The sequence below is a fragment of the Petaurus breviceps genome, unplaced genomic scaffold (assembly GCF_028583685.1).
Source record: "Petaurus breviceps papuanus isolate PSGF00001 unplaced genomic scaffold, PetGlider_PUasm1.0 90842, whole genome shotgun sequence".
Lineage (NCBI taxonomy): Eukaryota > Metazoa > Chordata > Mammalia > Diprotodontia > Petauridae > Petaurus > Petaurus breviceps.
In genome coordinates this window covers 21,605,718-21,618,188 of record NW_027187358.1, presented here as the reverse complement: position 1 = coordinate 21,618,188, position 12,471 = coordinate 21,605,718, and the positions used below count along the sequence as shown (strand labels likewise).

General features: G+C 35.5%; 2 protein-coding genes across 6 annotated transcripts in view; one reads left to right on the top strand and one right to left on the bottom strand.

The window, feature by feature from the left end:
- The window catches only part of PPP4R3B (protein phosphatase 4 regulatory subunit 3B), an 84,713-nt gene extending 76,938 nt beyond the window's left edge, over positions 1–7,775 (top strand). Inside the window, exons 14-16 of one of the 2 annotated variants that reach the window (XM_069071749.1) lie at positions 863–1,026; positions 2,632–2,831; positions 6,068–7,775. In XM_069071749.1, coding sequence (XP_068927850.1) covers positions 863–1,026; positions 2,632–2,831; positions 6,068–6,163 — 460 coding nt within the window. In that variant the 3' untranslated portion in view covers positions 6,164–7,775. Of the gene's footprint in view, positions 1–841; positions 1,027–2,631; positions 2,832–6,067 lie in introns of both variants that reach the window. The other variant, XM_069071748.1, reaches the window with a different exon arrangement.
- CFAP36 (cilia and flagella associated protein 36) overlaps positions 1–12,471 on the bottom strand; it is a 61,418-nt gene that overhangs the window by 5,099 nt on the left and 43,848 nt on the right. For 3 of the 4 annotated variants that reach the window (XM_069071750.1, XM_069071754.1, XM_069071752.1), the window contains 3 exons: positions 11,568–11,713; positions 10,537–10,683; positions 9,662–9,838 (listed from right to left, as the gene is read on the bottom strand). In XM_069071750.1, coding sequence (XP_068927851.1) covers positions 9,737–9,838; positions 10,537–10,683; positions 11,568–11,713 — 395 coding nt within the window. In that variant the 3' untranslated portion in view covers positions 9,662–9,736. Of the gene's footprint in view, positions 1–9,661; positions 9,839–10,536; positions 10,684–11,567; positions 11,714–12,471 lie in introns of those variants that run through there. The other variant, XM_069071751.1, reaches the window with a different exon arrangement.

The window sequence follows — 12,471 nt, the reverse complement described above, 5'->3', positions numbered from 1 at the left end:
ATCCATATTTTTTTTGCTATTACAGGCATATACTACTTCACATCATTATTTGATTCTCAACTTCAGGTGAAAAGTTACTGTGGGAAAGCAATTAGTGCCCTAGGAAAAGGGCTATAAATGGAAAACAATTGACTAAGGCAGGGGAGGGGGTGGGCCAGGGTAGTTATGTGGAAGAATGGGGATTAAAAAGGTCCAAGTCTACGTAAACCAGGAATCTTAGAGCTGTGCACTACACAGCACTGGCAGAGATTCTGAGTTGGAAGTTGAGTTGAATACAGAATAGAGTACCCAAATCACAGGAGAGCACATGCTGATGCTCAGAGCTGAAGCTAGATATGTTTTTATGCTCAACAGAGGCAGTGGAGATAATGAAAATAGGTGATCTGAGGTGGTTAAAGTCTGCATGGGATAAATCTTTTTTGTTGGTCTACCATTTGAAATTACTACAAGGAGATTTTTGCAATAATAAAGTGGGGGTTTAATTATGACATAATTACAAAATTTCTGACATTGTTGGTTATTGTAAGGCCACTTTATGTGGGATCTTTGTGGGAGCTAGAATTTCCCTAGAGATTTTTTTCTTTCACACCAAATAGTCATAAATAACAATAGAAGTAGCAGTTTTCTTTTTTTCTTCTTTCTCCTAGAAGAAAAGATAAAAAGAATGACTGCTTTAAACCTCTTCATCTTTTAATTCAGTATAGATTTTAGTTAACTTTAAAATACCCTAAACTATTTCTTCTATGCAAAATCAACTCCTCATGGTTCCACATTTATGATTTCTTTTACATTTTAAAAACTGGTTACAGAACTTGAGTCACCCATGATATATTTATTACAGTGTACCATCTATATTGCGTAGCAACAGATTTCGAAGAGATGCAAGAACCTTAGAGGAAGATGAAGAAATGTGGTTCAATGAAGATGAAGAAGAAGAAGGTGAAGCAGTTGTACCGCCAGGGGAAAAATCCAAGCCAGAGGATGACTTTCCAGATAGCTATGAAAAGTTTATGGAAACTAAAAAAGGTATCACTTTGGATTCTTTTTAATTATTTATACAGAAATCACGAGGTAATAATTATCTTTTGTGAAGGCCGTTACATTTTTACAGAATGCATGAGATGTTGTACACTAAATGTTTCATAGAAACACTTCTTCCAATTAGTGAATTAACTTAGACTGTACAATTTTTAAACATACCCGGGAGTCCTTTCCAAGTATAAGTTGATTTATTTATTTCAGAAAGCAAACTTTGAGTTTTGCATTCAACCACAGTTAATAGCGTCGTCTTGATATTTGATACTCAGAGACAGCACGGTCAGACTCTCTGTTACATGATGTGCAAATGGCCTTAGATTTTCCTCTGCCCCGTAAACACCAGTTTAAATTTGTGTTATAGTCCTAGAACTGGAAAGGACCTTAGAAAGACATTTTACAAACTATGAATCAGACAGAATTTAAACATATCCTAAAGGTCCTTAAAAAGTTAGGCTACTGCAGAGAAAATTAAATACATTTCCTCAACTCAATTAATTTCAACCACAGTCTATTAAGTACCTACTGTGTTCAAGGAACTGTACTCTAGGAAGGATTCAAAGGTGAAACAAAACTTATTTCCTGCCTTGAAGAAGCTCACAACCAAGAAGAGGAGGGGTAAGACAGACATACAAGTAACTATATGATACAATTTATATTATGATATGAACTAATGAGAGTTCTTGGAGTAGTATAGAGCAGGGAAAATTAGGTTGCCAAGAAAAGTAAAAGTAAATTTTCCTCTTCTACCATTTGTTTTGTGCAGATTCAAGGTCCTATTATTCTTTTTTTTTTTTTTTAAGCAATTGGGGTTAAGTAACTTGCTCAAGGTTACACGGCCAGTGATTTATGGGTGTGGTGCTAAGTATCTGAGCCCAGGATTCGATCCAGGTCATCCCAACACTGGAGCCGGTGCTCTTACTCACTGAGCCACCTGGCCGCCCCAAGGTCCTATTATTCTTTTTTTTTTTTTAAAGCAATAGGGGTTAAGTAACTTGCTCAAGGTTACACGGCCAGTTATTTCTGGGTGTGGTGCTGAGTGTGCGAGCCTGGATTTGATCCAGGTCATCCCAACACTGGAGCCGGTGTTATTACTTGCTGTGCTACCTGGCCGCCCCGTATTATTCTTGTAAAAAAGGATTAAAAAGCATAAGCTAACTGATTTTCCATTGCTTATATCTTAACGGAATGTAATAGAAAAAAAATAATTGAATTTGGAAACAGAGGAGACCTGCATTTTTAGTTACAGCTCTGACTTGAGCAAGTCATTCCCTTTCTTTTTAATTTCCTTATCTTTTTTATGACATTTCAGTTTGGTCCTACATTTATTCAGTCTTTACTCACCAGTGCTAAAAACCCTTATCTCATAAAAGTTCAAATGAAATAAACTGAAATATTCAGACAGTAATTTTGCTTCTTCGATTTGCTCTTGTGCTCACCACAAACACTGGTCTGCCACTACCAAAAGACCCAACTATTACTGCCAGAATCAGGCTTTAAGGACCATGATCATCTTAGGCTTTAAAAAATAAATTAGGATACATTCACATTTGTGAGCACATATTGATGTATATTCATATTTTATCTTTGGTTTAGCAAAAGAAAGTGAAGACAAAGAAAATCTTCCCAAAAGGACATCCTCTGGCTTCAAATTTACTTTCTCTCATTCTGCCAGTGCTGCTAATGGAGCAAATAGTACAAACAGTAAATCTGTAGCTGCTCAAACAACACCAGCAAGTTCTAATGGATCTTCTTCCAAAAATACAAGCTTGACTACATCAGTAACAGCCACTAAAGTGAGTAAATTGATAATGGGTTTTTTAAACATTCACATTCTCTTTTAGTTAGAAGCAGAGATGTGTCTTGAAATTCTTGGTAGTTATTTAGGTAATATATTTTAAATTTATTTAAAGCTTCCATTATCTGTTACATCCATCTAATGACTGTTTTTTTTTTTTTTATCAATTGGGGTTAAGTAACTTGCCCAAGGTTACACGGCCAGTTATTTTGTGTGGGTGTGAAGTATCTGAGGCCGGAACAGATCCCAGGTTCTCCCGACTCTGGGGCTGGCGCTCTTACTCACTGCACCACCTAGCTGCCCCCTTAGTCTGTATTTTTAAGTTCAAATAGCTATGTTTATATTTTGTTTGGTTTTTTTTATTTTTTTGCTTTTTGGAGGGCAGTTGGGGTTAAGTGACTTGCCCATGGCTAGTTTTTGTGTTGTGTCTGAGTCCGGATCCGGTCAGGTCCTCCTGACTCCAGGGCTGGTGCTCTATTCACTGTGCCACCTAGCCGCTCCACTGTGTTTATATTTTAAGCAGGATATTTTCTGCCTTTTTTTTATTCTGTATTTATTATACATGACCACCAACAGAATATATTGAACATGACTTTTGATGACCTCAGAGGCCTTATTATGAACACTGCCATAGGCTGACATACAGAAATTCTTACCATACTAAATGGCCCACTTCCTGAATTCTTGCGTTGATTTTTTTTCCTTTGCAGTTATCTATTTTTTTATATTATTGTCTGTGTCTGTCCCTCTCAATTTTCTGTTTTTAATCATGTTGTAGATTTGTGAAGGAGCTATGGAGCCTGTTTGTAATTTGTGTAAAATAAAAGTAAATTAGTCTCTGAGTCAGGGTCTAGGGAGTTCTTTGAGTACAGTACAAATGTTTTGCTCTATGGACTCTGATAATTAGTTGGTTAAATTGAATTCAGATTTAATTTTTTTGCGTATGAATTGACAGAGTTATCACATGGCATAGTATTGGATAGATAGTTGAGGCCTTAATATAAAATGTTTTGAATAGTAATCCTTTAATTCTACCTTGAGTCTTTAGACTTTGGACTTTTCAGTCATAACTTGACAATGAGTTCCTAATAAGAGTGGAAATTTTAGTAATTTGCAAGCTCACAAAATTATCCCTTTCTAGCTCAGACTTTACATGTTGGTTTTATCTAGGCAGTGAACCAGCCAGAAAATTGAGGAGGGAAGGTACAGAATATGATTGGCTCTGTTTCTGTTAAATTATTTTCTCTTCCACTTACTTAACACTTCTTTCAGTAGTCAGACTTTCTTCTTCACCTTTACCCCCTTAAAAAAGATACGTAGATAAATAAAGCTGTATTTTGGTTTCAGGCTTCTCAATATAATGTAAATAATATCTTATTATAAGCCTGATGTTTTTCATAATCTTTCACCATGTACAAATAGAGTCAGAAAACAGCAGCTTCTCTTGTGACAGGAAGATTATTATTGCTTATTTTTCTGATGGTATTGATGTAAAAACTCTTCACAGATTTTCATTAGTTCATTTGTATGATCTCAATTCAGTATTCATGTGACAAACATTAAGTGCCAGCTTTCTGCCAGACTCTGTACTGGGCACCAAGAATATAGAGATAAAAGCAGAATAGTCCTTGCCCTCAAGGAACTTACATTCTGATGAGAGAAACAGCAAACACATATACAGGTATATGCAGAAAATATTCAGCATGATGCCAGGTAATCTGTGATGTGAGGCTGAAGGAATCTGGGAGGGAAACAGGAAAGGCCATTGGGAGATGGTTGTGCTTGGGCTGAATCTTGAAAGGAGCCATGAGGTTGAGGTGAAAACAGGCAGAAAGAGAGCATTCCAGGTGTCAAATATAGCTATCATAAAAGCATAGAAAATAGAAGTAGTGCCGATTTTTAAAATTTGTAAAAATATTTTTAGAAAGCTTGAAAGTTTAATAAATTCTGCTCTGTACATTATTGCCAAGAGGGAGTGTGATAGCAGATTCAGGGCCACTTATCTTGGAGTCTGAAAGACCTGCTTCAAACACATAACTCTGAAAATGAACAAATTACTTAACGTCTTATTGACCAGGCTGTGAGACTGTAAATTATAGATCTGCAGCAGTGACAGGAAGTTCTAGTTTGAGAGTTCCCAACAGATAAAATTAACAAAAAAAAAATGTTTAGGGGGAGTAAATGGATATATTTGAGAGCAGTAGATAAATTTTTATAGCTCTAAATCCAATACCTATACTCAACATAAAGATTAAACAGTCATTTCAATTAAATAGGCTTGGTTGTTTTTTTTTCCTAGGGATAGCGTTATAAGTTTTGTGAATTAACAGAAATTCAGAGCTTCAGGGCACTAAGGAAACTTGATGACCTATGACAGTTCATATTTAGTGTGTTTTCAGCTACCCTTTGATAATTTGGTGGGTGAGAAATGATAGTCTATGACATTAAGCCCTGTTAGCTATTTAAGTGAGCATGGATGATGTTAATGGCCCTTTCAGCTATAAAATTTTATTTCTGTTGTTCTACAAGGAATGTTATAGAGTGGGAAATTCAGTGGTGATCAAGTCAGGAGACCTAGGTTCTACTCCAGACTCTGCCATTATCTTGTGTCACCTAACCACTCTGGGCTTAAGTCTTCTCATGTATAAAATGAGGCAATTATGTATTAGCCTGATCCTTTCAAGCTCTTAAAATTGTAAATCTACATCAGATCTTTACTAATTGGCTATCGTTTTTTGCGTGTTGTATGAGTTACCTACATTACATTCCGGGTCCAGTTCCTTGTTATTGAAATAAGAAACTCTATAAGGTTTATAGTTTTCAGTTGGGTGGACCTTGCACAGTACAGGGACCTATTCTGAAGCAGTAAGTTCAGGTAGACAGAGAAAGAATTTTTCTAGTCTTTATTTAGAACTGAGAAAATAAATTATCATGAAACATCCAAGTTTTAATCAATCTTTAATTAGCAAATACACTTTTCCCATTTCATGACCTTGATATTGCCTAGAAAACTGCCATTTGGCCTTCAGTTAACACTAATTGGTAACAAATCTTAAAATATTTAGATTTCTTTCCTTTTTGTGCAGATGCCATGAACTGTGTGCTTCTCTGACTAGATAGCTAAAAATTATATACTAAGTGTACAGAAATGTTTTAATATTTATAGAGTTGCTCCTCTCTGCAAAAATCTATTTCAGTGTTATAAGTTAGGGTTTTTTTTATTTTTTTTAACAGGGAAGTCTGGTTGGCCTAGTGGATTATCCAGATGATGAAGAAGAGGAGGAAGAAGAGGAGACATCTCCAAGAAAAAGACCTCGCCTTGGCTCATAAAAACTTTGGGGGGGAGGGGAACCTCACTGTGGGGTATTACTAAATGCTGCAACTGTTCAGTGAGCTTAAAAAAGTCTGAATCAGAAAGCTTTCTCCCTTGAACATATAAGATAATATACAAGGAGTAGCAAAAGACACTCAGTGTATTGACTAGAAGAGTTTAGTTCTATAAACACCAGGCTTCCAAGGAACTTTTCTCTTTCTAGTAATTAAGGAGTTTGCCTTTCAGGCTGTCAAAAAATGGTGGGTTAGTAGTAATCAGAACCTGGGTGACAGCTTCTCAGCAAGGAAAGTCTCAGGTTTGGGGAGGGATGAGGGAGGGGAGCAGGTCAGTAAAATTTTAATATTGCAGGGTTGCCCTGGGTATGTATCAGAACTAGAAACGATTGTGAAACTTCAGTTGCAAACCCAATAACGTTACTTTTGTAATGGTGCTGGCCATAGTGTTCTTTTATCAGTTGCCTCTTTTAAAACAATTTTTAGGGAAAACAGATTTAGCTAGCATAAAAAATGAAGTTAAACTGTTTGGGACCATTTCTTTCAAAATATAACAAAAATTCAGCCTTTCAGGCCGTTGGAGGAAGGCACACCCTGTGTTACCATGCATGTTTGAATTTTACACATAAGGAATTTCCAGTATGTATTTCAAACAAAACAACCTGGCTTAAAAGTGAACAGTTGTATTGATCTAACATTTAAACCAGCACTTCAGAGATACTGATGATAATCAGTTTCCCAAAAGAATGTTCTCCAGGAACTTGCTTGTAGCTATAGCAGAGTCCTTTCAGCTGCACCAAAGTACAAGCATTTGTGGAAGATACAGTGTTAAGTCACTTTCTGCTGTTATTAAAGCTGTCTCTCTTTGCTAAGCAGCTGTCATACTATCACATTCAAAACTTACAAAACATGTCAGTTGATAAGTACTAACACACACACAGGTTTTAAATAGTGCTGAACTAAGTGGCATTTAACATTAAGAAGCCATTTTGGACCAAGAAGAAGTTACTAGAAAAGAGAAATCAGCATGCAGCACATAAACCTTTTCCTTAAGCAGGGGTGTAATATGAAAGCTGCTTTTTTTGTTTGTTTATTTTTGAAGAGTAAAAGCACATTCCATGTACACAAATGAATTGCAAAAATAATTGAGGCAAACGGTTGGAAGTTTTATTTTCAAAGAGCAGCAAGTAATCTGTAAATATTTTAATGTTAGTTTGCCCATCTATGATCTGAGATCATGCTAAAGTGAGAAAAATGTCCCCAAACTATAATTAATGTGTTAGAAATGATAAAAGCTCAAAACTATGAAACCAGCTGCAATCCATCACATAGAGATCACCCTTGTAATGTGTTAATGGGTCCATTTTTCCTGGAATAGTTTAAACTGAAGCAGTTTCCCTGTTTTGGAGATTTTGTAGTTAATTTTAATTTTAGCTATTGTTTGGAAAAGATGGGCTGTCTGTGTAGATATGAAGTATAGTTTTTTCCATAAAACAGAATTTATTTTGTATTAAAAATACCACTGTACTTGTTTTACACCATTTGTATACATGTGGTGATATTAATGCTGAAATGTAAAATTCAGGAATTAAAATGTGACCCTGTAATTCCATAATTACTGCTTTTGTTTGGTTTGTTGTAAATTTAAGTTCACTCAATTTTGAGATATGGACATTTCAGAGTATCATTAATAAGCCAATAAAATTCATAGTTTAACATTTATTATACACCACTAGGTCAAACAATGCAGGAGTTCTAAACTAGTGAGGTAGAGAATCTATTGTATTTTCAGCACTCTGATTACACTTAAAAGTGAGTGGCCATGGGGAAAATAAAATTTTATGCCCCCATTGGGCTCCAGGCATCCTAGAATGGGGCTTCCCTCTCACTGAACACAGCTAAAAAGGTATATATCATGAAAGGTGTCTTCCATGTATCAGTAAGGTGACTCAGGATGTATTTGACTTAAGATCAAGTGTTCCTATAATAAATTTCCCCATCAACCCTGGTCTAAATAAGCCCTTTCTTTCCTTCTCTCAAAGCTAAAAACATTTCCTCGTGAAATTCAAGGGAAGGTATGATGCATACTTTCCCCTTTGTGGCTGAAAATGTGATCCTATCCAATGTGTATAAAATTCTGGTACTAAGCTCTAACTTTACATCTCAATTTTTTTTTTCTTGTCTAAAGAACTGCCGTGAGCTTTAAATAACATTTGCATCACCACAGGAGCCTTTAATAGCAAAAATGTGAATGTTTCATGAATTACTATGTATTACAGTTTTAGTATTAGAAAAATATGGTTACATCATGAGATTCAAATGACTTTTTAAAATGCTAAATCTCTTGGAAGCAGGAGATACTAAGCTTCCACTCAGTTACCATGTTTAGAGCCACCATCCTCAGGCAGACTTAAATTTCTACCCACTCCATTTGTACCCTGACTCAGTGGAACAAGTGAAAAGCCCACATTTGAATGCCTGGGGCCCTTGTAGATTTTTTAAAGTTACATCTGCCAACATGTATCGGTTATAAATACTATTTTAATAAAAAGTTACATGAAATTAATTTGTGTGTTTTAATCACTAGTTTTTTCCTAATCTAATAATAGCTAGTGATGAAAAATAGTAGGCATGTTATTGATGTGGGTAAATAAAATTATTTTAACACTAATTTGGCACCCACTTTATCTAAAAGTTAGTTTTAATTCCCATAGCAGGAAAGGTTATACCTATTAGGAAGTTAATTCCCAATTATCCAAATTTCAGATAATCCTCAAGGGGTATTTTAGAAGCTGAGGATGTTGATATTCTCTATTCTACCTGCCCATAGTAGGGTCAGCCTGCTCCATGCAAATAACTGAAGAGTTCTAAGGATTCAGAAGGTACTTTACATTTATTCTCCACTTCACAATGACAAGATTCCCTAAACTAGGGGTGGGTGGCTTCGAGGCCACAAGTGGCCTTCTAAGTCCTTGGGTGCAGCCTTTTGACCGAATCCTACTTTTACAGAATGAAACCTTTTATTTAGGAGATTTGTTCTATGAAGTTTGGATTCAGTCAGAGTATCACACTTAAGGACGTAGAAGGCTATGTGTGGGCTTAAGGTTCCCCATCTCTGCCCTAAACCAACTGAATCAGCTATTAACTCTGTCATCTGTGATAATATTCCGTTTGTTGTGTTTAACAGTGTACTACAAATTTTAAACATCTACCACTGCATTAATCCAAACTTCTAAAAATAGAAGCACTTTAAACCTTTAGCTATTATATCACTTTGTTCATTGCAAAGATAACTTCTACATAAATTTTATACTTAAGCTTTCAACTGCAATGTTATGTAGCTATATTATTTACTATTTTGTTTACTTTTTTATAAAATAATTTGAGTGGAATAGCAGAGTTTTAAATTAAAGAGATTACTACAAAGAAATTTAGTGCTTGTACAAGAAGTATGGATAAGTAAGTATTTTGGCACTTTTCAGCGTGATTAAATCAAACAAGTTTAGTTTAGGATTCAATAATTTATTTTAAAGTAATTCAAACTTCTGTTTTACTAAATTAACTTTCTTAAAATTATCACTTATTAATAACTTCTTCTTTAAGCTTCTCTGCAATTAACCTCCTCTTTAGTAATGTTTGCTTCTCTTCTGCTGTCATTTCTGGCTTCTCTGCAATTTCCTAAACCAATAAACAAAAAAATGCAGTTTTAATTAAAGTATAGAAGAACATGTGGCTTGGGTTTATTCTCTAAAGTAAGGCTGGATGAAGCATTAATGTACTGTGATTAAGTTTTCTAAGTCAAGATAGAACATGGCTTCTAATGTTCTATTAGAAGTAAAAGGAAATCAGGGAGTGGCCATGTTAGAAAGTGTTTTTGTTTTACTTACATGCTTCTTTAAAGTTACACAGGATGTCCCAAAAGTCTTTGTGCAGTTTTAAAGCTCTGATAGCTTTAAAGTGACTTGGAATACTCCACACACACCCCTGAATTTTAGTTGCAACTTGGTGAAGTCAGTATGATCCCCATTTTATTAAAGCTCTGATAGCTTTAAAGTGACTTGGAATACCCCACACACACCCCTGAATTTTAGTTGCAACTTGGTGAAGTCAGTATGATCCCCATTTTAAAAGATAATGTAACATGTTTGAAGCTTGAGACTCCAAATCTAGTCTGATCCACAAGCATTATACCATACTGTCTTATGTCTATTTAAGACCATTTTTAGATGTGTCTTTCTGAACATATCAAAGGAAACAGGCCCATAAGGGGTTAAGAGAGTTGCCCAAAGCAGCTCAGGTAAAAAGTAGTAAAATTAGTTTAAACTTAGATCATGTGTGCCTCCAAATGCTTTTTCCCTACACCAAAATAGGGTTACCTCCTCAGCAGATTTTCCTTTCTGCTGCTCTATATTGTGTATCTGTTTGATCCTTGGGTCCTTTTTCATAGACATCAGTTTATCTCTCTTCTGCTTTAGATAGTCCTCTCGTTGCTGGAGCTGCTCTCTTCCAAGTGCTGATAAATTCTAGGATAAATAAAAGGAACAATTTAATTACACAAAAGAAATTAATGTTTGTGTGTTACTCAAGATGATCCATAAATGGCTAACTGATTCTACTATAACTTATGAATTCTGCCTTGCCCATTTTATAAATTCAAAGTTTTTCTTTTTTTTCTAATTGTTTAAAAAACACTATCACTTCCCCTAATATATGTAAATATGTATATGTAGATAGGTATATACACATATGTATGCACATATATATGTGTGTAGTAGGTATAAGATATCATGTGCCTCAAAGTACAAATGCATGTGTGTATATGTATACACATGTGTGCCCATGTATATACCGATGCATGCACATATCCGAGGAAGAGACTATGTTGCAGTTACATGTTAGGAAAGCCTATAAATCACAATTAACAATTTGAGCAATAAGCAGACAAAGGAGTGAGTAATGTTAGGGCTACAATTTATAAAAAGTCAAAAAACTGTCACTAAGTTACTGGCAGTTATTTGTTCTTTATTGTCAGTGATAATATAATTTCCTAAGAAATGGCAGCTAGGTATCACAATGGATAGAGTGCTGGGCCTTGAGTAAGGAAGACTTTCAAATTGAGCCTCAAATACTCTCTGTGTGACCCTGGACAAGTAATTTATCCTCTGTTTATCTCAATTTTGTCATCTGTAAAATACATACAATAGATACATTGTATATATTATATATATACATATGTATTTTATTATTATATATTTACAAAATATACAAAATAGATAGTAACAGCACCTACCTTCCAGGGTTTTGTGAGGGCCAAATGAGATAATAATTGTAAAGAACTTAGCACAATACTTGGCACATAGTAAGCAGTATATAAATGGTAGCTATCATCATCATCATCATTACTTACTGATAATGGTCCTCCTTCTTTGATTGCCTGTTCCAAGCCAGCTGTGATAGTATCTTTCCTCAGTTTGGGAAAGGAAGTTTCAGGTGATGTTTCCAAATTTTTTCCCGAAGATTGTAGTGATCTCCCAGCAAAATGAGCTTTTCCTTCTGGATAGCAGGGATTTAGTAAAGAAACAAATCAGAACACCATAAGAACATTACAAGAGGAAAAGTGGCATAGTGAAGAGGATGCCTGCCTTGGGGTCCAGAAGACCCGAGTTCAAGTTCTGCCTCCAACAAACACTGTCTTTTGTGACCCTGGGCATGCATGTCCCTTAACCTCTCAGTGTTTTAGAAAGCTCTCTAAGACCAGGACTTGAAAAGAAGATGCTGACTTGCACTGGCAGAGGGAGTTGTCTCAGCTCCAAGTTCCCGATACCAATGAAATCACAGGTCAGAACAAAAGAAGGACCACCATATAAATAGGCTGTAAATAAAATGGGATGCTTGCAGAAATTCTCTCTCCTCAACCCACTAGCTTTAGACATTCTAAGGTTTCTTGTATTTATGCTATATTTTAAATAGTTTACTAAAACCATTTTCATAAAAGCAGCCTTTGTTGAGCACATATTGATACACGTTCCTGGGGAATTTGTTATATAGAGAAGATAAGGATAATGTCATGCCTCAAAGTACCTAATATTTAGTTGAAGAGATGTTGTCATGCAAAAAGATAAGTAACAAAGGACAGGTATTACAGAAGTCTCAGTAATTACTACAAGAAGTTTAGGGGACATCAGGCAAAGGCAATATAGAGAAGGTGGAGTGCCTCCAGGAGCCCCAAACAAAAGAGGTATGACCTTTTCTCAATTTAAATTTTATTTCTAGTTTTTTATTCTCCCCCTTCCACTTCTTCCTCCCACACT